A 26,143-nucleotide genomic window follows, 5' to 3' on the forward strand; every position below is an offset into this window, starting at 1 on the left:
TACATTTAGGTCTTTAATCCATTTTGAGCTTAACTTTGAGTGATCTAATCTCATACTTTTACATGTACCTGTCCAGTTTTCCCAGCACCACTTATTGAAGAGGCTGTCCTTTCTCCATTGTACATTCCTGCCTCCTTTATCAAAGATAAGGTGACCATACGTGCGTGGATTTATCTCTGGGTTTCCTATCCTGTTCCATTGATCGGTCTTTCTGTTTTTGTCCCAGGACCATACTGTCTTGATTACTGTAGCTTTGTAGTATAGTCTGAAGTCAGGGACTCTGATTCCTCCAGCTCCGTTTTTCATTCTCAAGATTGCTTTGGCTATTCGGGGTCTTTTGTGTTTCCAAACAAATCGTTAAATTTTTTGTTCTAGTTCTGTGAAAAATGCCAGTGGTAGTTTGATAGGGATTGCATTGAAACTGTACATTGCTTTGGGGAGTAGAGTCATTTTCACAATGTTGATTCTTCCAATCCAAGAACATGATATATCTCTCCATCTATTTGTATCATCTTTCATCAGTGTCTTATAATTTTCTGCATACAGGTCTTTTGTCTCCTTAGGTAGGTTTATTCCTAGATATTTTATTCTTTTTGTTGCAATGGTAAATGGGAGTGTTTTCTTGATTTCACTTTCAGATTTTTCATCATTAGTGTACTGGAATGCAAGAGATTTCTGTGCATTAATTTTGTATCCTGCTACTTTACCCAATTCATTGATTAGCTCTAGTAGTTTTCTGGGAGCACCTTTAGGATTCTCTATGTATAGTATCATGTCATCTGCAAACAGTGACAGCTTTACTTCTTCTTTTCCGATTTGGATTCCTTTTATTTCCTTTTCTTCTCTGATTGCTGTGGCTAAAACTTCCAAAACTATGTTGAGTAAGAGTGGTGAGAGTGGGCAACCTTGTCTTGTTCATGATCTTAGTTGAAATGGTTTCAGTTTTTCACCATTGAGAACGATGTTGGCTGTAGGTTTGTCATATATGGCCTTTATTATGTTGAGGAGAGTTACCTCTATGCCTACTTTCTGCAAGGGGTTTATCATAAATGGGTGTTGAATTTTGTCAAAAGCTTTCTCTGCATCGATTGAGATGGCCGTATTTTTTTTCTTCTTCAGTTTGTTAATATGGTGTATCACATTGATTGATTTGCGTATATTGAAGAATTCTTGCATTCCTGTAATAAACCCCACTTGATCATGGTGTATGATCCTTTTAATGTGCTGTTGGATTCTGTTTGCTAGTATTTTGTTGAGGATTTTTGCATCTATGTTCATCAGTGATATTGGCCTGTAGTTTTCTTTCTTTGTGACATTCTTGCCTGGTTTTGGTATCAGGGTGATGGTGGCCTTGTAGAATGAATTTCGGAGTGTTCCTCCCTCTGCTATATTTTGGAAGAGTTTGAGAAGGATACGTGTTAGCTCTTCTCTAAATGTTTGATGGAATTTGCCTGTGAAGCTGTCTGGTCATGGGCTTTTGTTTGTCGGAAGATTTTTAATCACAGTTATAATTTCAGTGCTTGTGATTGGTCTGTTCATATTTTCTATTTCTTCCTGATTCATTCTTGGCAGGTTGTGCATTTCTAAGAAATTGTCCATTTCTTCCAGGTTGTCCATTTTATTGGCATAGAGTTGCTTGTAGTAATCTCTCATGATCTTTTGTATTTCTGCAGTGTCAGTTGTTACTTCTCCTTTTTCATTTGTAATTCTATTGATTTGAGTCTTCTCCCTGTTTTTCTTGATGAGTCTGGCTAATGTTTTATCAATTTTGTTTATCTTCTCAAAGAACCAGCTTTTAGTTTTATTTAACTTTGCTATCGTTTCCTTCATTTCTTTTTCATTTATTTCTGATCTGATCTTTATGATTTCTTTACTTCTGTTAACATTGGGGTTTTTTTGTTCCTCTTTCTCTAATTGCTTTAGGTGCAAGGTTAGGTTGTTTATTCGAGGTGTTTCCTGTTTCTTAAGGTAGGATTGTATTGGTATAAATCTCCCTCTTAGAACTGCTCTTGCTGCATACCATAGGTTTTGGGTCGTCGTGTCTCCATTGTCATTTGTTTCTAGGTAGTTTTTGATTTCCTCTTTGATTTCTTCAGTGATCACTTCGTTATTAAGTAGTGCATTGTTTAGCCTCCATGTGTTTGTATTTTTTACAGATCTTTTCCTGTAATTGATATCTAGTCTCATAGCGTTGTGGTCGGAAAAGATACTTGATACAATTTCAATTTCCTTAAATTTACCAAGGCTTGATTTGTGACCCAAGATATGATCTATCCTGGAGAATGTTCCATGAGCACTTGAGAAAAATGTGTATTCTGTTGTTTTTCGGTGGAATGTCCTATAAATGTCAATTAAGTTCATCTTGTTTAATGTATCATTTAAAGCTTGTGTTTCCTTATTTATTTTCATTTTGGATGATCTGTCCATTGGTGAAAGTGGGGTGTTAAAGTCTCCTACTATGAACGTGTTACTGTTGATTTCCCCTTTTATGGCTGTTAGTATTTGCCTTATGTATTGAGGTACTCCTATGTTAGATGCATAAATATTTACAATTGTTATGTCTTCTTCTTGGATCGATCCCTTGATTATCATGTAGTGTCTTTCTTTGTCTCTTCTAATAGTCTTTATTTTAAAGTCTATTTTGTCTGATATGAGAATTGCTACTCTAGCTTTCTTTTGGTTTCCATTTGCATGGAATATCTTTTTCTATCCCCTCACTTAGGTCTGAAGTGGGTCTCTTGTAGACAGCATATATATGGGTCTTGTTTTTCTATCCATTCAGCCAGTCTGTGTCTTTTGGTGGGGGCATTTAATCCATTTACATTTAAGGTAATTATCGATATGTATGTTCCTATTCCCATTTTCTTAATTGTTTTGGGTTTGTTATTATAGGTCTTTTCCTTCTCTTGTGTTTCTTGCCTAGAGAAGATCCTTTAGCATTTGTTGTAAATCTGGTTTGGTGGTGCTGAACTCTCTCAGATTTTGCTTTTCTGTAAATGTTTTAATTTTTCCATCAAATCTGAATGAGATCCTTTTGGGTAGAGTAATCTTGGTTGTAGGTTTTGCTCCTTCATCACTTTAAATATGTCCTGCCAGTCCCTTCTGGCTTGCAGAGTTTCTGCTGAAAGATCAGCTGTTAACCTTATGGGGATTCCCTTGTGTGTAATTTGTTGTTTTTCCCTTGCTGCTTTTAATATGTTTTCTTTGTATTTAATTTTTGACAGTTTGATTAATATGTGTCTTGGTGTATTTCTCCTTGGATTTTTCTTGTATGTGACTCTCTGTGCTTCCTGGACTTAACTATTTCCTTTCCCATATTAGGGAAGTTTTCAACTATAATCTCTTCAAATATTTTCTCAGTCCATTTCATTTTCTCTTCTTCTTCTAGAACCCCTAAATTCGAATGTTGGTGCATTTAATGTTGTCCCAGAGGTCTCTGAGACTGTCCTCAGTTCTTTTCAGTCTTTTTTCTTTATTCTGCTCTGCAGTAGTTATTTCCACTACTTTATCTTCTAGGTCACTTATCCATTCTTCTGCCTCAGTTATTCTGCTATTGATCCCTTCTAGAGTATTCTTAAGTTCATTTATTGTGTTGTTCATCATTGCTTGTTTCATATTTAGTTCTTCTAGGTCCTTGTTAAATGTTTCTCTTACATTTTCTCTATTCTATTTCCAAGATTTTGCATCATCTTTACTATCATTGTCCATTCTATCTCCAAGATTTCGGATCAACATTACTATCATTATTCTGAATTCTTTTTCAGGTAGACTGCCTATTTCCTCTCATTTGTTAGGTCTGGTGGGTTTTTATCTTGCTCCTTCATCTGCTGTGTGTTTTTCTGTCTTCTCATTTTGCTTATCTTACTGTGTTCGGGGTCTCCTTTTCACAGGCTGCAGGTTCGTAGTTCCCATTGTTTTTGGTTTCTGTCCCCAGTGGCTAAAGTTGATTCAGTGGGTTGTGTAGGCTTCCTGGTGGAGGGGACTAGTGCCTGTGTTCTGGTGGATGCGGCCAGATCTTGTCTTTCTGGTGGGCAGGTTCACGTCTGGTGGTGTGTTTTGGGGTGTCTGTGGACTTATTATAATTTTAGGCAGCCTCTCTGCTAATGGGCGGGGTTGTGTTCCTGTCTTGCTAGTTGTTTGGCATAGGGTGTCCAGCACTGTAGCTTGCTGGTCGTTGAGTGAACCTGGGTGTTGGTGTTGAGATGGAGATCTCTGGGAGAAATTTTGCCATTTGATATTATGTGGAGCTGGGAGGTCCCTTGTGGACCAGTGTCCTGAAGTTGGCTCTCCCATCTCAGAGGCACAGCACTGACTCCTGGCTACAGCACCAGAGCCTTTCATCCACATGGCTCAGAATAAAAGGGAGAAAAAGTAGAAAGAAAGAAAGAAAGAAAGAGGATAAAAGAAAATAAAATAAAGTAAGGTAAAACAAAAAAGTTATTAAAAGAGAAAAATAATTATTAAAAAAAATTTTTTTTAACGTAAAAAAAGAAAAAAAATATGGACGGATAGAACCCTAGGACAAATGGTGAAAGCAAAGCTAAACAGACAAAATCTCACACAGAGGCGTACACGTACAAACTCAGAAAAAGTGGAAAAGGGGAAAAAATAATAAATCTCACTCTCAAAGTCCACCTCCTCAATTTGGGATGGTTCGTTGTCTATTCATGTATTCCACAGATGCGGGGTACATCAAGTTGATCGTGGAGATTTAATCTGCTGCTCCTGAGGCTGCTGGGAGAGATTTCCCTTTCTCTTCTTTGTTCTCACAGCTCCCGGGGTTCAGCTTTGGATTTGGCCCTGCCTCTGCATGTAGGTCGTTGGAGGGCATCTGTTCTTTGCTCAGACAGGACGGGGTTAAAGAAGCCACTGATTCGGGGGCTCCGGCTCACTCAGTCCGGGGGGATGGAGGGGTACAGAGTGTGGGGCGAGCCTGCGGCACCAGAGGCCAGTGTGACATTGCAGCAGCCTGAGGCGTGCCATGCATTCTCCCAGGGAAGTTGTCCCTGGATCCCGGGACCCTGGCAGTGGCGGGCTGCACAGGCTCCCCAGAACGGAGGTGTGGAGAGTGACCTGTGCTCGCACACAGGCTTCTTCGTGGCGGCAGCCTTAGTGTCTCATGCCCATCTCTGGTGTCCGCGTTGTTAGCCGCAGCTCGTGCCCGTCTCTGGAGCTCCTTTAAGCAGCGCTCTTAATCCCCTCTCCTCGTGCACCAGGAAACAAAAAGGGAAGAAAAAGTCTCTTGTCTCTCCGGCAGCTCCAGGCTTTTTCCTGGCCTCCCTCCTGGCTAGCCATGGTGCACTAACTGCTTCAGGCTGTGTTCACGCAGCCAACCCCAGTCCTCTCCATGTGATCCGACCAAAGCCCCAGCTTCAGCTCCCAGCCCCGCCTGCCCCAGCGGGTGAGCAGACAAGCCTCTCAGGCTGGTGAGTGCTGGTCGGCACTGATCCTCTGTGTGGAAACCTCTCCACTTTGCCCTACGCACCCCTGTGGCTGCGCTCTCCTACGCGGCTCTGAAGCTTCCCCCCTCTGCCACCCACAGGCTCCGCCTGCGAAGGGGCTTCTAGTGTGTGGAAACCTTTCCTCCTTCACAGCTCCCTGTCACTGGTGCAGGTCCTGTCCTTATTCTTTTGTCTCTGTTTATTCTTTTTTCTTTTGCCCTACCCAGGTACATGGGGGAGTTTCTTGCCTTTTGGGAGGTCTGAGGTCTTCTGGCAGCGTTCAGTAGGTGTTCTGTAGGAGTTGTTCCACGTGTAGATGTATTTCTGGTGTATCTGTGGGGAGGAAGGTGATCTCCGCGTCTTACTCTTCCGCCATCTTCCCCCTCTTCTGACATCATTGTTTTTATTGTTGAGCTTATTCCGTAAAAAGCTGTCAAAACTATACCATCCTCTTTAATACCCAGTGACAAGTCTTCAGTTAGACCCCTGTCATCTCTCACCTGGATTATTATAATGGTTTCCTAACTGGTTTCCCTGCTTTCAGTTTTGCCAATCTCCAAAACTATCTTCATCTTATCTTTTAAAAATGCTATCAAAAATTTATTTCCCCAGTTTTAAATCCTTCAGAGGGTCCTCACTGTCTTCAGAATAAATTCCAAACCTAATGGCATACTATACTAATCTTTCTTGATCTGGCCTTTACCTACCATGTCTCTCATCCCTAGCTTAAAAGCAAACTCTGTTCCAGCAAAAGTAAGTGCTTGCCATTTCCCCAATATGCTGTGCTCGCTCTTAAGCCTCCATGCACCCGAGTTCACTCTTAGACTATTTAAAAAATTCTTTACTCTTTCCCTTTCAACCCAGGCAGTTCTTGTTCACCTTTTAAAATATGCAGATTAATTTAACAGTCAGTCCTTAATACATTCAAGTGAATTCCTTTTGTGTCATCAAATTCTCCTTCTCTACTGAACTATTCCTGTCATTAAACAAACATGTTTTTGTCTCCCATTAAAAAACCCAACAAACCACACTCCCTTGATCCCACCACTTCCTCTGCCACAGTACCATTTTCTCTGCTCATCATCAGAGCAAAACTTCCATATGGTTTTTGTCCCACACTATTCCAGTAACAATTCTCGTTAAAGTTATGAATCCCATCCATAATGCCCAGTCCAATGGTTATTTCTGCGTATTTATCTTACTTGACAACATGATTTGGCAGAGCTGACCACTCCATCCTCTTTCACCTTATGTGATACTCCTCCTGGTTTTCCTGCTTAACTCACTGGACCCTCTCAAGGTTCTCAGGTTCCTTTGCTGGATTTTCTTCTTTTAACCCATTTCTAATATTTGACTACTCATTGACTTGGTTTGGGGCCCTCTACTCTCCCCACGTAATGCCACCAAATCCCACAGCTTTAAGTGGCACCTACATGCTGATGTATATTACGTGTGTGTGCCCCCCCCCCAAACTCCCTGGTCATGGACTGTCCTCTAAAGTCAGAGCGACAATTCTATTTATGAGTCTAATGGGTGGACATTTAAAGTTTAACATATTCAAAACAGAACTTAAACTTTATCTCCTATATCAGTTTTCTCCCAGCCTTCTATTTCTCAATAAATGGCTCCAGGTGATGAAGCCAAAAAGTTAGGAGTCTTACGTAAGGCAATAGCCTAATACTGTCTTCCTCTTCTACCTTATCTGCTCTTAGTCTATTACTTCACCGACATTTTGAAAATAAAAATCAGGACATGTCACTCCAGGCGCCTAAAATCTGCAAATGACTTCTCTGTTACATAATCTAAAGCAAGGGTTAATATACCATGGTGATGGGCCAAATCCAGCCCATGTCCTGTTCCTGATTATCCATGAGCTAAGAATAGGTTTTACATTTATAAAGTTGCTAAAAGAAAAAAAAAAAAAAGAAGGAAGAATATGTGATAGACCATATGTGGCCTGCAAAGCATAAAATATTTACTGTCTGGCCCAGGCCTTTACAGAGAAAGTTTGCTGACTCCCTATCCAAAGCAGAAAACTCGCACTGCTGAGCAATGTCACGTCACATATCTTGAAGATATCTTGTTTAATTGTTGTTTGATCATGTCTCTCACTTGAATGTGATCTCCATAAAAAAGGGACTCTGTCATATTTACTGCTATATTCCTGGCAACATGTCTCAATAAATGTCTTAAATCAAGAAAAGATAACCACATTCCTCATAATTACTATTTTGCAAATCAAGAAAACTGCTACCACAAGGAGAAACTTCCGTTTTTTCCAGGGTTAGAACTTCTACAATTTTAACTGACTTTTAGATTAAGTCCCTCAACTCAGAGACAGTCAAGCTAGGGAGATTCACTCCTCCATTTCCAAGCAATAAAGAACCCACAGATCTCCAATGAGAAATAAACCAAGAGAGATTTTGGCATTTAAAAATTGACAAGCAAGAAGAATGAGGAAGAAAGGAGTAAGGAGGGGAATAAGGAAAGCGATTTAGGTAGCAATAAGTGGGGATAAAAGTGCAAAGCTAACAATCCTCTAAGATTAGGAAGTTTGGCCTGAGCGGCTCGCCTTCCCAGTGCTCTCAGTCAGCAAGCAGCTGAGTGGGGAGGGGGAATCCATGCTTTTTAAGTTTCCTGGGACCAACCTGCTTCTGTCAAATCAACATGGGTCGAGACATTCTTAGTAATAAACTGTACCACCAGTAATAAGCTGTAATAAACATAAGCATTGTACCCTTGCCATACCGGTGTGGAGAGAAGTTATATTATATAGATTCACATATTTCCGAACTAAAAAAGACCTTGATGAATGGAAAAAACTGTTACTTGTCTCCCAACATCAAGTTTTCCCCTCTTTCTCAGGTAACTCTGGTTTTTATTAGAGACAACAATCTGTCCAGTTAAAGACTTATACTTCCCAGCTTCCCACTCCAACCATTATCATGGACCTATAGTCTTGGGAGGGAAATTTATTTTTGTAATGCTAGAATGCGACATTTTCATCTTCGTATCCCTGATGTTCAATGTACTGGTAAGCTTTGGAGAATGAATGAGTGGCTAAAAATACTGTTTCTTCATCAATCCCAGACGGACACTTTTCCACATTTTTCATCTCTGAAGCTGGAATGCATCTTACAAACTACAGCACATAACAGTTTAACTTGGCAGTGTTTAACCCTAGCAATACACATAGTGGTCCGTCTTCCAATCCAGGTGGCTTGGATTTGATGAATTAAGGAAGAGTAATTCTTCTACCATATAATACTTCCTCCCATATTTGACAGCAAATATATTACCCCAAGGGGTCTCTAAGCAGGACAACCCTAGTGCTCATAGACAAAAAACACAGGAATGTAGAGCAGGCAGCTACTCTGGAGAGCAATTTGGAAGTACACTTAAATTAAGTAGACATATACCCTGTGAGCCAGAAATTCCACTCCTTAGTATATATGTCAAAGAAATGTTCACACCAGGTCCAGAAGAGGAATGTCTAAAGAAGGCCACGCTGCATGTGGTGGCAAGGAGCTAGAGGCACCCTGGGTGCCTATCGCTGCGGGAATGGGTGGACGGATGGGTAGACACACACCTGAACTGTGTAGCTGCTGGAAGCAAAGCACTAGACTTGCACGTGGTAACATGAAGGATCTTAAAAACCGCACTGAGTTGAAAGAAAAACTATAAAAGAAATAAAATCTAAAACAAAACATGCAATTCAGATTTATGTAAAGGTAAAAAATAAGAAAAATACTCGTGTTCAAGATAAATGTTTATAACAACCATAAGTTGAGTATAACCTTTAAAAATTGTGAATCACTATGTTGTACACTTGAAACTTATATATTACTGTAAATTGACTGTACCTCAATAATTTTTTTTAAAGAATAAATGTTAAAAGGAAAAAACAAACAGAGAAAGGGAGGAAGAGAAATGAATTATGTGAATAAAAAGAATAAATGTACAAAATAAGAGGTGATCTTGCAAGGATCAATGATGACTGTGTGTCATAAGCTCAGGAATATGACTAACTTAATCTTCTACATTTTCAGCCCAACCAGAAAACCACAAAAGTAAAAAACTATACTAAGCACCATGGGATACAATAATAATAATATACAGTGCTGAATAAATATAACTACTATTATTTATTATATACCAGGCATCTAAGAGCTTATGTGCCTTGATTAATTTAATCCTCCAACAACTCCATGAAGTGAAAACTATGATTATTCTTATTTTACAGGAAATCAGGGAATAAAAACTTAAGGAATTTGCTCAAGGTAACTATAAGGGCTGGGATTCAAACTCAAACTGTGTGTGTCTGGAACTGCAGCTCTGATCTGTTATACCAGAAAGCCTCTCATGAATAAACCACCATGCCAATAATGTAAACGTTACACTTTAAAAAGGAGAGAAGCTATTTATAACCAAGCACAATGCAAGCTGAAAACAAATAATTTAAAAAGTGGCCAAACAAAATGTAATTTTCAATGTGGTATACAGTTGGCACTTAATAGAATATTTGTTGACTGAGTGGGTAGATTAACAAGTGGGATACTACCTCAGGCTTCTTCAATGACTTCCATTGAAGGAGGTCTTAAGGATAGAGATACATGAGCCAGTAACACTGTGGCAGTCCATTTGAAGAGTAAAAACAATATGACTAAGGGAAAAGAATGGGAAACCACAGGATACACTGATAAAATACCAAGTGACCTAGTCTAGGTAGGTGACTTCATAAAGAACCTAAAAGGAAGTCTTAGGAGGTTTACTTGGATGGAGCATAGGCATTAGACTTCTTGGTGTTAATCCCACCTGGCTCCATCACTTCCATCTGAATGGCCTTGGTAAGCTATTAACCAGTTATGGTTCTGTTTTTTTCAACAGCAAAATGAGGTTAAGTCACTCAGTTAAGAAACAGCTGAGCACTTACTAGGTGCCAGGGACAGTTCTAAGTGCTAGAGATACAACAGGGACTACAAAGAAGTCCCTGTCCTCAGGATCCTTACACTTTATTAAGAGAGACAAATACCCAACAAACAAGGCAGGTAGTCCTATGAGCATAGATGTAAGGCACAGAAAATAAGCAGAGTGAAAAAAATGAGAATATTACTTTAGTTAATAACAGCAACAATGACTAATACTTATTGTGTGCTTACTAAATATCAGTCTAACTTATGCTATTGATTCATTTAATATGAGAGGTCAGAGAAGATCCCCCTAAAAGCTCCTACACCTCAAAGAGCTGTATGGCTTAAATGAGATAATACATGAAAAAGCTCACAGAACAGGGTCTGGAACAGAATAAGCACTCAATAAATGTTAGCTACTAATATATATATTTAAATGTACCTAAATGATTTCTTTACATCATCAAGACCTTGGGATTTAGGACATTTCATTTTCCTAGAGAGGCATGGTCAAGAAATTTTTCTAGCAGCATGATACTTATACGTAGGCAAGAACTAACCAAGACTGACTTAACAAGAGAGAAGGTAAATATAACTGAAACAAAATGGGGAGGGGAGGAGATAGGAAGAGGTGGGATCAAGAGCAAAGATGGAGGGTTTACTACTGGAAAGAAAAGACTTTCTCAGAAGACAGAAGTAGTAAGAGTTACAATGTTTATCCTGTCTTTCTGAAATCACTGTACATTTTTTATAACTAGCGACAACTTTACCAGGCCTTACATAAAACACTCCGTAACTGTAAATAAACACACAAGGCAGAAAAACAAGGACTAGGGCATCCCTTGTTACTTGGCAGATACCACTTGTTAAAGAACAGGGTAAGTGAATTTGTTACACTTGGTACTATGACACAGTAACTATCAAAGAGCAAGATATAAAGAAACCAAATCTCCATGCTAGAGGACTAAACAGATTCAGTAATGTAATAATGATCTTGATTCTCCCTATCCAACTAGTCACATCAGGGCTAATTCTCAATGAAGCAGAAAAAACTTGGCCAGAAAAAAACACTGGAGAAAATATACCTCACACATAATACATTAAAAAAACTGAGCCTAGGGGCTTCCCTGGTGGCGCAGTGGTTGAGAGTCCGCCTGCCGATGCAGGGGACACGGGTTCGTGCCCCGGTCTGGGAAGATCCCACATGCCGTGGAGCGGCTGGGCCCGTGAGCCATGGCCGCTGAGCCTGTGCGTCCGGAGTCTGTGCTCCGCAATGGGAGAGGCCACAACAGTGAGAGGCCCGCGTATCGCCAAAAAAGAAAAAAAAAAAAACTGAGCCTACAGAAGGAATTCATCCCTGCCCACCTTTAAGTCACCCCTTCTTTCAAGACTTTTTATTTGGTACACAGAACTATTATTCACTTCCCTTCTCCTTTTATTTTACTTATGTATTTAATAAATTTATTTATTTATTTTATTTTTGCTTTGGGTCTTCACTGCTGTGGGTGGTTTTTCTCTAGTTGCGGTGCGCGGGCTTCTTGTTGCGGTGGCTTCTCGTTGTGGAGTGCGGGCTCTAGGTACACGGGCTTCAGTAGTTGTGGCACGTGGGCTTCAGTAGTTGTGGCTCACGGGCTCTAGAGCACAGGCTCAGTAGTTGTGGCGCACAGGCTTAGCTGCTTTGCGACATGTGGGATCTTCCCGGACCAGGTCTTGAACCCATGTCCCCTGCATTGGCAGGTGGATTCTTAACCACTGTGCCACCAGGGAAGCCCCCCTTCTCTTTTTAAAAACAGCTTTTTTAAACTATGCAAGAAAATATAATTCTTTTCTTGATATTTTAAATTTATCATTTTAAGTTCAGATTACATAAACTTAATTCTTATATATCTGCAGTTTCAAGACAATAAAGCACACAGATAGCAAATTTACACATGATCTTACCTTTGTAAGATAATCAACCTTCAAATTGTCGATCATCATATTTTTCTGTGATAGCTCTATTTTCAGTAACTGAATATTATGAAGCAGTTCTTTCCGTTCAATTAGCTGCTTGGTGATTTTGACTTTACCGTCTCTCTCTTCTGATGAGGAAATATCATCTGTAGGAACTGTTGTTTCTAGACTAATATCTTCAGATTCCAGAGAGCTAGAGATGTTCAGTGTTTTTGATGGCTTGGCAACTTTTTGAGACATTTTTAATTATTATGGGACACTTTTCTTCTCCAATTCTATTTCAATTTTCTGTAGATTAAAAAATATTGATTTAAACGTACTCAAACATTCTCTATGGAAAGCATAAAGTATATCAAAGAGATACTAAGGGTTCCCTAAGTAAATATTAGGCAAACTGGAGGACCCCAAATCTAGGGCAGATTGGTTAAGTTACTGCTCAAATCAAACATATTAAATCAAACTCATTAAGTCTTATTCTAAAACATACTTTTTTTAAAATTAATTTTTCTTGGTGTATAGTTGCTTTACAATGCTTTTTTTTTTTTTGAACCCATACTTTTTATGAATAGAAAACCCAGTTCCTGGGGGCAGGACTCTTACTTGGAGTAAACAAAGAAATGTATGAGATAAACAATAAAGCCCTAAATCGCTAGTACCCAGGAATACTACTAATAAAAGCAGCACATGAAGATAGAGAAGTTTCTTCTGAGTTGGTCAGGGGAAGGTTATACAGAGGTAGGACTTAGAATCTTGAAGGATTTGGAAAGGAGTAATAAAAAGGGAAAATCATTCACATTTTAAGGTTGGTATAGAAGTGATGAAAGTGTAAAACAACAGAGGGACATAGTAGTAGTCAGCCTGGTCCAAGCCCATGTGAATCTGAGTAGTGACTCCAAACACAAACACACAGAAGGGTTGTCCCTTATACATAATCAAGACTGTGGAGGACCTTGAATGTTTCAGTATGTTCGAAATTTATTCTACAGGCAATGAGGCATCAGTTAAGTTTTTTTTAAAAGGGAAATAGTGAGATAAAACTTTTTTATAGACTTGCAGATAGCAAAATGAAAACAAGAGAGTAAAAGACAAATTCCTCGAACTCCTTACCCTTTCACAAAAATTTCAGCAACTCCCTCGTTTTAATACTACACGATATAATAAATTACTTACGGTATTGTAGATATCAGTTTTTCTAAACTGAACGATTAGAAAAAAGGTGTGTGGAAGGGAAACCTAAGAACTCTGACTGGATCGGCTTCCCTCGTTTTTAAAGGGAAAGGGATAAGGAAAGGCGAAATCAAAGACAGGCAACATCACCTGGGATACAAAGGGTCCGGGACTGGCACTGCCCACACGTGCGGCGTGAAGAATAAAACCCGAATTTGGCAGCATCAGAAGATTCCTTGTCCCAGGCACAAAAGGAAGGGGCGAGCCGTGAGCTACCTGGAACGCTTCAATTACTCCACGTCGCAGGCTAGAGAAGCCGCCACCGCTGCTACTTCAGGTGAGCTGAAGGTGTCTCCAGACAGCAGCTCGGGTTGCAGTCTCTTAACGAGAAATCACAGGTCGGTGACCGTTAGCACCCGTAACCAAAACAACCATTTCCGCACAGGGAGGAAGCTGCAGCAGGCAGATGCCCACGCTACCGGAACTCAGCCCTCCCGCGTCCACCCAGGCGCGGGAAGCAAAGCATGCTGGGAGATGGAGTCCGGAGGCGGCCCCGCTCAATTCACGGGCGGAAATGGCTCCGGGCTCCTCCCATCTACCCGCTTTCGCCCAATCCTCGAAGCCCTCAGAGAGCCAACCAACGGCTGTCTCGAGGTTTCCCCGCGAGAGGGGTTTACTAATATCCTGGAGGGGGAAGGAGCAAACCTCTGGGTAAAGTGTAGTTGTGCGACAGGGTTCCAAGCTTGACATTTTCCGCCGGAAGAGAACTGTTGAGGTCGGGATTCCAAGCCGCGAGGCAAGATGCTCAAGTCGAGAACTTTCTTAAAAAAGACGCGGGCGGGCGGCGTGATGAAGATCGTGCGCGAGCACTACTTGCGAGACGACATAGGCTGCGGTGCGTCTGGATGCGCGGCGTGCGGAAGTGCGCACGAGGGGCCGGTCCTCGAGCGGCAGCCCCTGGATCGGGTTAGCAGCCTCTGCCCGCAGCCGCACTACTTGCTGCCTGACACCAACGTGCTGCTCCACCAGGTGCGCCGGTAGGCGGGCGAACCGCGGGCACAGTGGCGCCACCGGGAGAAAGGGAGATAGGGAGACTGATGCCCAAGGAGGAGCGTCTTGGGCAACATCACGTACTTAGGGAGAGGCAAACCCCGTCAGGACCTATGCCTCCTGCCCCCCCCAGGCCGAGGTTCTTTTCCATGTACTGTTTTGTTTTGGGGTTTTTTTTTGAGTTCTTGGAGTTATAGGAATTTTAAATACGTCAATTTTCTAACTCCTGGTGTCTCTTCTGCCTTAGATTTTAATGTCTGGAGGTCGGGGACCTGGGCTTCTGTGGCCTCCAGCCTGCGACCCCCAGGCAGCTTGTAAGTGCCTACGAACGAAAGCTATGTGGGCCAACGTATTACTTTATTAATGAAGTTAATTCTACAAAGTTTTGTAATTAGCCTATTTACATGTGTACTTTTTTAATGGACCTGAAGGGTTTTCTGTTGCAAAATAGCTCCTTATTTAATGTACGGTTAGTGTTTTTTTTTTAACCGGCAGAGTTTCACGTTCAACAGAAGCAATTTATGAATGCAGAGGAAAAATTAACTCTTCGTTTATTTATTTATTTGTTTATTTAAAAGATTGATGTCCTTGAGGACCCTGCCATCAGGAATGTCATTGTGCTACAAACAGTTCTCCAAGAAGTGAGAAATCGGAGTGCTCCGGTATATAAACGAATCCGAGATGTGACTAATAACCAGGAGAAGCATTTCTATACATTTACTAACGAGCACCATAGGTAGGGGGGAAATTATGTCAATTATCAGAAAACTATAGAATTAGCTAAACTGGGGGGAGAGTTCCTGGCGGTAATCTGTGACATCGTCAGAAGATACACCATAGGTTTCATACTTCTGAGAGTAATATTTGGTTCTTACAGAGTTTACAAACCTTGCTAAGGTCACATAGGCATTGATTGGGTCAAACCCAGAACCAAAGTCTCCTGGCTCCTCGGCTATGGTAGGTACTTTAATTTCCAAAATGTTTTCATTTTGAATTGGTTTTAGCATGAGTCGAGCAATAGGATTTTGGAAGACGAGATTTGCCTAGGTTCCTGGTATACCATATTAAGCGAATAACCAACAAAGGTTAATAAAATATAGGAGTTTGTGAAGGAAAGCTTTAAAAATATAAAGCAGATATATTCTTAATGGGCTCTTAACAGTTAAACTAATACCTTATAACAGATCATATTGACGACAATAAGGTTAAGAAATAGAATTCTTTATGTTTCAGATTCAAGACCTTTGTTTGAACTTAATGTGTGATCTTAGAAAATATGATATTGCCTGTTCCTTATGTTACAGAAATAATTTATGATGAGTCCTAGCTTACTTTTTTTTCCTTATAAATTTATTTTATTTATTTATTTTTTGCTGCATTGGGTCTTCATTGCTGCGCACGGGCTTTCTCTAGTTGCGGTGAGCAGGGGCTACTCTTCCTTGTGGTGCGCGGGCTTCTCATTGCAGTGGCTTCTCTTGTTGAGGAGCACAGGCTCTAGGCACAAGGGCTTCAGTAGTTGTGGCACGTGGGCTCCAGAGCGCAGGCTCAGGAGTTGTGGCACACAGGCTTAGTTGCTCTGCGGCATGTGGGATCTTCCTGGACCAGGGCTCGAACCCGTGTCCCCTGCCTTGGCAAGCGGATATTTAACCACTGCGCCACCAGGGACGTCCCTAATTTACTTTTATTAGATCAGAGTTTCTCAATGTTGGCACTATTGACATATTGGACTGGATAATTCTTTGTTATGGGAAGGCTGTCTTAGGAATTGTAGGATGTTTAGCCGCATCCCTGGCCTATATGCACTAGATGCCAGTAACAGACCTCCCCTTCCCCACCGATCCACTGAGCTGTAACAACCTAGAATGTCTCCAGACATTGTGAAATGTCCCCTGGCGGGGAAAATCACTCCCTGGTTGAGAACTGCTAGATTAGACAGTAGATGTAATAATGAAATCCCACTGGAATATGCAAATTAAAAATATTTAATTTCTCAAATTTCTCTCCTTTATTCTTTTTTTTTTTTTTGTGGTACGCGGGCCTCTCACTGTTGTGGCCGCTCCTGTTGCGGAGCACAGGCTCCGGACATGCAGGCTCAGCGGCCATGGCTCACGGGCCCAGCCGTTCCGCGGCATGTGGCATCTTCCCAGACCGGGGCACGAACCTGTGTCCCCTGCATCGGCAGGCGAACTCTCAACCACTGTGCTACCAGGGAAGCCCTCTCTTCTTTATTCTTATATCCCACACTTAAATACTGTTGTTGTAAAGAACATCAGTAAAGCACCTGTAGACTTCTTATTTCTGTCTCCTCTCGAAATCCAGAAACAGAAACTTCACTGTTTTTCAGCGCTTAAAGACCTAGTGTCTGTGGAGCATGATCAGTGGATTTTTAATCCAAGGTTAGCAATTTTGTTAGCTTAAGTGCAGTGAATAGAGCTTAGCAATACTGGGGTTGACAGGAAGAATTAAGACACTCGAGCAAATCTCATGTCAGGTTGTTGCTCAGTCATGCTAAAACCAATTCAAAAATTTATGAGTGTCTTTGATAAGCTTAAAAGCATTATCAGGTTTATTTAATGGTGAATAATAAAATAATTCTGAAAACCATATAAATAAGTACAGAATTCTAAAATTGAGCCTATAATTTTTAAGAAGTAGGTAGAAGTTGTTGTGCTGAATTTTGTTATTGTACTTAAATTTAGCTTCAAAGATCAGATTTAAAGAAATAAGTACGCTGACATTTGATAGCTCAGAGTGGATAGACTTAGAAGGAATATACAATCATATCTGTATCTGGTCTTTCAGTCCCTAGATGGTGTTTGTCATTTATTCAGGGTTTACCATGGATAATTTATGTGCATCATGTATTTAATAACTATACATTAATCATATCATCACAAATCATCTAATCATACAATCAATAGCTTTTAGGAATTCCTGTTAATCTACAGTTTGAATGAAATCTCATTATCAGACCTGCAAAGTTTTAGTATAGTTTTTTTCCAACAGACTATTACTTTTTTAATGTCCCAACCTCAAGTAGAAATTCTGATCTTGAATTTTTCTTTTGGTGAAAAAAATTTATTTTAGTCTTTTTTATTGCTCCATTAATGTGATTTTCTTCTTTTCCAAGTAAGTTGTTGTCTTAAAAACGTGACTAGAGGGATCTTATTTGTTTCCACTCTGAGTTATAAATGTGAATACATTCAAGAGAAAAAGATGTACCATTGACGTTAAGTTTAGTAATTATTAAGCATTTATGTCCTAAGACTTTTTACATGTGCTTGATTCTGTTGTTTTCCATTTGTTTCTTTTTTTTCCCTTTCTATTACACTTAGAGAAACTTATGTAGAACAATTACAGGGAGAAACTTCTAATGACAGGAATGATAGAGCCATTCGAGTAGCAGCAAAGTGGTACAATGAACATTTGAAGAAAATGTCGGCAGAGAATCAGCTGCGAGTTATCTTCATAACCAATGACAGGAAAAACAAAGAGAAAGCCATAGAAGAAGGGATACCAGCTTTCACTTGTAAGTCTCCATGGAGACTGGACTGTTAGTTCATGTTTGCAAATGCATGTAAAAACTATCATCAGGCCCATAATCAGATGTCCATTTGACCATTTGGTATTTTCATAGTCCTATATAACTTAATGTGATATTTTTGTGTTTTTTTTTATTAGCATTTCTAAGCTAAGTGAGTTGTACCACCAGTGGCTATTAATTTCCCTATCAAGACTTGGAATTGGCTTAGCAATGAAAGCTTATAGATATACTTGACCCACTGCCTTTGGGCGTGACCACCTCAACAGAGGGCTTCCCCCCCACCAAAAAAAATTGACATATGTACTGTCACAAACAAAAGAAGGGGAAAAAACATATCTAAGGAGGAAAAAAAACCACATTTGAATTTATCAAGAACAAAAAACTTATTTTTCAGGTGAAGAATATGTAAAAAGCCTAACTGCTAACCCCGAACTCATAGATCGTCTTGCTTGTTTGTCTGAAGAAGGGGTATGTTTGAGTTTGTTTTATTTTGTTTTTGAAAAGTGAAATTATTAATGTATCCACTTCCGGACGTTAGGCTCATAGTTACCAAATTTAAAAATTGGAATATCAGTGGGTAAGCTGGAATTGGAATAGGAGTTGGGTTATAAACAAGAGTGGCTCTAATAGACTTCTTATCAAAATGTCCTAAAGACTTGACTTTCTCAAATAGCGCTCTTTACTGATATATCCTCAGCAACCCGAGTAGGGCCTGGCACAAGGTGGCACTATCTGTTTGATTAATAAATGAAGGAATTCATGGCTGGCTTGTGATGAGTAGGTATTTGACAAAGAAGTGGTGGGCGCTGCAGAGAGAGCATACAGTTGTAGCATCAATTCCATAGGAGGAGGGAGGGAGTCATAAGAGGTAGAACAGGAAGGCAAGGGGCCACATAGTGTGGACTTAACAATTTATTCTGTTAGTAATTTTTAAACTGTCTTGTAAAGTTCTCCCTAAAAGGCTTCTATGAAGAGAAGTTAGCAGATAGGATTCTGGGCTCCCTACCTTATATTGTCAGGCTAAAAGACATTAAAGGTGGATGAGAGTGTGTCTAGGAGGAACAGAGGAGAAGGACCAGAATTGTTACTTATTTGGGAGACTACTCCAATTTCGATTTGTAAGATGATGCATTGTATCAAGGGCAAGATTAGAGGCAGAGGGATGAGAAAAGGGATCACTGCCATAGTGGACTTGAGAGGGAACCATTAAACTTTGTGAGCCAATATTTCCTTGTATGTAAAGTGTGCTTAGCAATAATGACTTCATAGTGTTGTTATTAGGGTTGAATGAGGTGATAACAGTTGTGTTCATAAAATTCTTATCTCAGTGCCTGGCAAACAGCTATGGTAAATGTAAATGGTAGATACTATTGATATAAAAATAGGTTTTATGTAATATAACATTATACGTACATCCAGTCTTTACAGCATTTTCTCCATCCCTGCTTGTCTTCAACTAGCTACTTTACAAAACTAAATGGAAGTGAGAAAATAAAAGCTGGGCTTGATTTTTAGAATACAGATTTACGATTATCCTGTCTAATGAGTAGCCACTAGTTGCATGCGGCTGTTTAAATTTAATTCAGGTTAAAACTTCAGTTTCTCAGTTGTACTAGTCAACTTTCAAGCAACCAGGAGCTACTTGTGCCTAGTGACTACCATACTGGAGATCACAAAAAGAACACTCCCTTTATCACATAGTTGTTTTGGTCTAGAAGAAGAAACAAGGAGTAATCCAACATTGGTGATTCACAGTATTTGATTATGCACTGTGGTAGGGTTAGTGTAGGATATGGTGAAATTACAGTTGACTCTATTGTAACACATGTGTGTTCCTCAAAGTCACTGTGCCATGCAAAATTATATAATGAAACCCACAGAGCTTAGGGAAAATGTGGTTAGGGAAACACTCAGAAACTTCATGAAGCGGTGAAAAGAGGGTTATCTAAATTTGAACAGAAAGTTGTTACACCAGATGAAGTGCTGTGGCTCATAAAACACAGTGATCTGAAGTAACTGATAGATGTTTGAGAGTGTGTTTGTGTGTGCGCGTGTGGATTCAGCTTGGTTCAGCTAGGTGCAGTTTTCTGCAATCACCTGGTATTTTTTTTTTTAACATCTTTATTGAAGTATAATTGCTTTACAATGGTGTGTTAGTTTCTGCTTTATAACAAAGTGAATCAGCCATACATATACATATATCCCCATATCTCCTCCCTCTTGCGTCTCCCTCCCACCCTCCCTACCCCACCCCTCTAGGTGGTCACAGAGCACTGAGCTGATCTCTCTGTGCTCTGCAGCTACTTCCCACTATCTATTTTACATTTGGTAGTGTATATATGTCACTGCTACTCTCTCACTTCATCCCAGTTTACCCTTCCCCCTCCCTGTGTCCTCAAGTCCATTCTCTACATCTGCATCTTTATTCCTGTCCTGCCCCTAGGTTCTTGATAACTATTTTTTCTTTTTTAGATTGCATATATATGTGTTAGCATATGGTGTTGGTTTTTCTTTCTGACTTACTTCACTCTGTATGACAGACTCTAGGTACAACCACCTCACTACAAATAACTCAATTTCGTTTCCTTTTATGACTGAGTAATATTCCATTGTATATATGTGCCACATCTTCTTTATCCATTCATCTGTCGATGAACACTTAGGTTGCTTCCATGTCCTGGCTATTGTAAATAGAGCTGCAGTGAACATTGTGGTACATGACTCTTTTTGAATTATGGTTTTCTCAGGGTACATGCCCAGTAGTGGGATTGCTGGGTCATATGGTAGTTTTATGTTTAGTTTTTTGAGGAACCTCCATACTGTTCTCCATAGTGGCTGTATCAATTTACATTCCCACCAACAGTGCAAGAGAGTTCCCTTTTCTCCACACCCTCTCCAGCATTTATTGTTTGTAGATTTTTTGATGATGGCCATTCTGACCGGTGTGAGGTGATACCTCATTGTAGTCTTGATTTGCATTTCTCTAATAATTACTGGTGTTGAGCATTCTTTCATGTGTTCATTGGCAATCTGTACATCTTCTTTGGAGAAATGTCTTTTTAGGTCTTCTGCCCATGTTTGGATTGCATAGTTTGTTTTTTTGATATTGAGCTGCTTGAGCTGCTTGTAAATTTTGGAGGTTAATCCTTTGTCACTTGCTTCATTTGCAAATATTTTCTCTCATTCTGAGGGTTGTCTTTTCGTCTTGTTTATGGTTTCCTTTGCTGTGCAAAAGCTTTTAAATTTAATTAGGTCCCATTTGTTTATTTTTCTTTTTATTTCCATTTCTCTAGGAGGTGGGTCAAAAAGGATCTTGCTGTGATTTATGTCATAGAGTGTTCTGCTTATGTTTTCTTCTAAGACTTTGATAGTGTCTGGCCTTACATTTAGGTCTTTAATCCATTTTGAGCTTATTTTTGTGTATGGTGTTAGGGAGTGTTCTAATTTCATTCTTTTACATGTAGCTGTCCAGTTTTTCCAACATCACTTATTGTAGAGGCTGTCTTTTCTCCATAGTATATTCTTGCCTCCTAAATCAAAAATAAGGTGACCACGGGCTTCCCTGGTGGCGCAGTGGTTGAGAGTCCGCCTGCCGATGCAGGGGACACGGGTTCGTGCCCCAGTCCAGGAAGATCCCACATGCCCCGGAGCGGCTAGGCCCGTGAGCCATGGCCGCTGAGCCTGCGTGTCCGGAGCCTCTGCTCCGCAACGGGAGAGGCCCGTGTACCACAAAAAAAATAAAAATAAAAAAAATAAGGTGACCACATGTGCATGGGTTTATCTCTGGGCTTTCTATCCAGTTCCACTGATCTATATTTCTGGTTTTGTTCTAGTACCATACTATCTTGATTACTGTAGCTTTGTAGTATAGTCTGAAGTCAGGGAGCCTGATTCCTCCAGCTCCGTTTTTCATTCTCAAGATTACTTTGGCTTTTGGTGGTCTTTTGTGTTTCTATACAAATTGTGAAATTTTTTGTTCTAGTTCTGTGAAAAATGCCATTGGTAGTTTTATAGGGATTGCATTGAATCTGTAGATTGCTTTGGGTAGTATAGTCACTTTCACAATGTTGACTCTTCCAATGCAAGAACATGGTGTATCTCCCCATCTATTTGTATCATCTTTAATTTCTTTCATCAGTGTGTTATAGTTTTCTGCATACAGGTCTTTGTCTCCTTAGGTAGGTTTATTCCTAGGTATTTTATTCTTTTTGTTGCAGTGGTAAAAGGGAGTGTTTCCTTAAATTCTCTTTCAGATTTTTCATCATTAGTGTATAGGAATGCAAGAGATTTCTGTGCATTAATTTTGTATCCTGCTACTTTACCAAATTCATTGATTAGCTCTAGTAGTTTTCTGGTAGCATCTTTAGGATTCTCTATGTATAGTATCATGTCATCTGCCAACAGTGAATCCTTGCATTCCTGGGGTAAACCCCACTTGATCATGGTGTATGATCCTTTTAATATGTTGTTGGATTCTGTTTGCTAGTGTTTTGTTGAGGATTTTGCATCTATGTTCACCAGTGATATTGGTCTGTAGTTTTCTTTCTTTGTGACATCTTTGTCTGATTTTGGTATCAGGGTGATGGTGGCTTCATAGAATGAGTTTGGGAGTGTTCCTCCCTCTGCTATATTTTGGAAGAGTTTGAGAAGGATAGGTGTTAGCTCTTCTCTAAATGTTTGATAGAGTTTGCCTGTGAAGCCATCTGGTCCTGGGTTTTGTTTGTTGGAAGGTTTTTAATCACAGTCTCAATTTCAGTGCTTGTGATTGGTCTGTTTGTGTTTTCTATTTCCTGGTCAGTCTTGGAAGGTTGTGCTTTTCTAAGAATTTGTCCATTTCTTCCAGGTTGTGTACTTTATTGGCATATAGTTACTTGTTGTAATCTCTCATGATCCTTTGTATTTCTGCAGTGTCAGTTGTTGCTTCTTCTTTTTCATTTCTAATTCTATTGATTTGAGTCTTCTCCCTGTTTTTCTTGATGAGTCTGGCTAATGGTTTATCAATTTTGTTTATCTTCTCAAAGAACCAGCTTTTAGTTTTATTGATCTTTGCTACTGTTTCCTTCATTTCTTTTTCATTTATTTCTGATCTGATCTTTATGATTTCTTTCCTTCTGCTAACTTTGGGTTGTTTTTGTTCTTTTCCTCTAATTCCTTTAGGTGTAAGGTTAGGTTTTTTATTTGTGATTTTTCTTGTTTCTTGAGGTAGGATTGTATTGCTATAAACTTCAGTCTTAGAATTGCTTTTGCTCATCCCATAGGTTTTGGGTTGTCGTGTTTTCATTGTCATTTGTTGCTAGGTATTTTTGATTTCCTCTTTGATTTCTTCAGTGATCTCTTGGTTATTTAGTAGCATATTGTTTAGCCTCCATGTGTTTGTAGTTTTGACAGATTTTTTTTCCTGTAATTGATATCTAGTCTCATAGTGTTGTTGTCGGAAAAGATACTTGATACGATTTCAATTTTCTTACGTTTACCAAAGCTTGAGTTGTGACCCAAGATATGGTCTATCCTGGAGAATGATCCATGAACATTTCAGAAGAAAGTGTATTTTGTTGTTTTTGGATGGAATGTCCTATAAATATCAATTAAGTCCATCTTGTTTAATGTATCATTTAAAGCTTTTGTTTCCTTATTTATTTTCATTTTGGAAGATCTGTCCACTGGTGAAAGTGGGGTGTTAAAGTCACCTACTATGGTTGTGTTACTGTCGATTTCCTCTTTTATGGCTGTTATCATTTGCCTCATGTATTGAGGTGCTCCTGTGTTGTCACCCGGTATTTTTTAATATATCAATTGCATTGGAACACATTTGTGTTTTCAAAACAAACATTATAGGAGAATTGACTGAACTTAGCAAGGGCATCTAACCCCGATTTGGGATGTCAAGGCTTCCTGATAGAAGTAATGTCTAAGCTGAGCTAGGAGGGATGTTAACAAAGCAAATTGCTTTGAAACAGACATTTTAGCTACTTTATGTAAGGGAGTTAACCATGTATTAACATTAACTAGGGGAAGAGCATTTCATGCAGAAGGAACAGTAAGTTCAAAGTCTCTGAGGTTAGAATAAGTTGGCAAGATCAAGAAATAGCTAAAAGTGTGGCTGGATGGAGTGAGCAAGGGAGAAAATGTTAGGGATGAAGTCAGAAATGTAGGTAGAGACCAGATCATTTAGGGTGTAGTGAGTCATGGAAAAAAAACTGGATTTTAGCCCATGAGTGCTAGACAGCTGTTGAGCAAGAGAGTAGTAATATCCATTTTGGCTGTTCTAAGGAGAATAGATTAGAAGCAAGGTTCTCCAGTTAGGAGGATATTTTAGTACCCCTGGGAGACAAGACAGAAAATTGGATCACGGTAGCAGCAGTTAAGGTGGTGAGAAGTAGATCAGATATTGGGTATATTTTGTTGATACAAATATTTTGTTGATTTTAGGACTTGGTGATAGATTGGGGCTATGAGGAAATAATCAGTTAATTAATGTATTTTAATAGACCATATCATTAATTTATTTAATGGATCATAGTATTTAATAGGTCCATATTTTTTAAAAATAGGTTATATTAGTTTATATGATGGTGAGGATGTTATAGTAGAGAGGGGGGAAATTTGATTCCAGAGAGAGAAAGTAATTATAGGACAAAGTTGTTGAATAGAGGAGAGGAGATGCTCACATAGGTGAGCAGATTCAGTGGTAGGGAGGTGAAGTAGGTCTCGAGTGACTGCTTCTGATTCTCAGTGTGGAGATTGAGGTCCTTCATCTGAGAGTGAGGAAGGAAGACAAGGAACTTGGAGAGTTAAGCAGGAAAAAAGAAGGTGTAAAGTGATCTCCTCAGAAGGTAGGGAATTTAGGAAATGAAGAAAACTAAAGGAGCCAAGCAGTCAGGATTGTGGATGTTGAGGTCTTAGAGAATCCTGGAAGGTGTTGTGGTGGATCTACAGTAGACGCCAGCCTACCTCTATCTAACATCCTTAGCTGTTTAAAATAATCCAAATAAAAATAGCTTTTCTTGAGCTTTCAGGAACCACAGTCTTTTCATGCAGTTGAGGCTTTCCATTACCCTTTATATACCTACCCGCTCACTTGATCACCTAACTACACACCTTCATTCCAGGAGGCCTGGGTAGGGGTAGGGGGGTACACAGAGTTTCTTAGTGTTCTGCATCTGTAGCTGACACCTAAATATAATGAAATGGAAATGTTTGTGTATTTCTAAGAATAGAAAGCTTTTTTTTCTTACTGTGCTACGTTCATTCAAATTCATACAGTGGTATATACCATAATGTGATGGTTGTTTTAAAAAATACCTGATGGTGTTAATAGTTGTATATGGAGCATACAAAAGACTCACTACTAACTATATCTCTTGGTTTGTTTATTTCACAGAATGAAATAGATAGTGGAAAAATAATATTTTCAGAGCATCTTCCATTAAGTAAGCTACAACAAGGCATAAAATCTGGTGCATACCTTCAAGGGACATTTAGAGCTAGCAGGGAAAATTACTTAGAAGCTACAGTATGGGTTCATGGTGACACTGAAGACAATAAAGAGGCAAGTGTGTACATAAATTCCTTTTACACTAAAATGTTTTCTGTTCTTTTTTTTTCACAAGTGTTTAACATTTTTGTACAAGAAGTTAAGTTTGCTTTATCCTCCCAATTTATCAGCTTGAAGAAAGTTATGTGAAAGGTCGTAGATACTAGTAGAATTAATCACTTTTTCAAAAAACTGCTTATTGAGGAAAAGAACTATTAACCCACTTTTAAGAGAATAAAAATCTAATCAATAAAAAACCCCACTATGGTACCTTTATTTTCTGTATTATGATCTATTGTGGGAAATACTATTTACATAATGTATAATTGCTCTGGAGAGCTTCACACACTTTAAAGCAAATAGCAGTTGTTTTGGGGTGCTCACTATTGGGCAGGTACTCATCTCATTGCTTTGAATGCTGCATTTCATATATTTTCAACTCTGCCTGTAAGAGTAGGTACTCTCTTTTTTGTTTTACCAATCAGGACCCTGAGATTTAGAGAGATTAAGAAATTGTGGTACTAATGTAAGAGTTATGGTAGAG

At 39.5% G+C, this 26,143-nt stretch overlaps 2 protein-coding genes across 5 annotated transcripts in view; one reads left to right on the forward strand and one right to left on the reverse strand.

Annotated features, from left to right (window-relative positions):
- PIBF1 (progesterone immunomodulatory binding factor 1) overlaps positions 1–13,963 on the reverse strand; it is a 212,723-nt gene extending 198,760 nt beyond the window's left edge. For all 3 annotated transcript variants that reach the window (XR_010937036.1, XM_067713708.1, XM_067713710.1), the window contains exons 1-2: positions 13,622–13,963; positions 12,293–12,592 (exon numbers count right to left, since the gene is read on the reverse strand). Coding sequence is in view for 2 of the 3 variants with exons in the window: in XM_067713708.1 (XP_067569809.1) it covers positions 12,293–12,544 (252 nt within the window). In the remaining variant the exon portion in view is untranslated. The remainder of the gene's footprint in view (positions 1–12,292; positions 12,593–13,621) is intronic.
- A 163-nt stretch (positions 13,964–14,126) lies between these two features.
- The window catches only part of DIS3 (DIS3 homolog, exosome endoribonuclease and 3'-5' exoribonuclease), a 29,148-nt gene continuing 17,131 nt past the window's right edge, over positions 14,127–26,143 (forward strand). Inside the window, exons 1-5 of one of the 2 annotated variants that reach the window (XM_067713245.1) lie at positions 14,127–14,500; positions 15,100–15,257; positions 17,857–18,050; positions 18,460–18,533; positions 25,447–25,614. In XM_067713245.1, coding sequence (XP_067569346.1) covers positions 14,273–14,500; positions 15,100–15,257; positions 17,857–18,050; positions 18,460–18,533; positions 25,447–25,614 — 822 coding nt within the window. In that variant the 5' untranslated portion in view covers positions 14,127–14,272. Of the gene's footprint in view, positions 14,501–15,099; positions 15,258–15,423; positions 15,479–17,856; positions 18,051–18,459; positions 18,534–25,446; positions 25,615–26,143 lie in introns of those variants that run through there. The other variant, XM_067713246.1, reaches the window with a different exon arrangement.

Source organism: Pseudorca crassidens, chromosome 18 (assembly GCF_039906515.1).
Source record: "Pseudorca crassidens isolate mPseCra1 chromosome 18, mPseCra1.hap1, whole genome shotgun sequence".
In the NCBI taxonomy this organism is placed as follows: Eukaryota; Metazoa; Chordata; class Mammalia; order Artiodactyla; family Delphinidae; genus Pseudorca; species Pseudorca crassidens.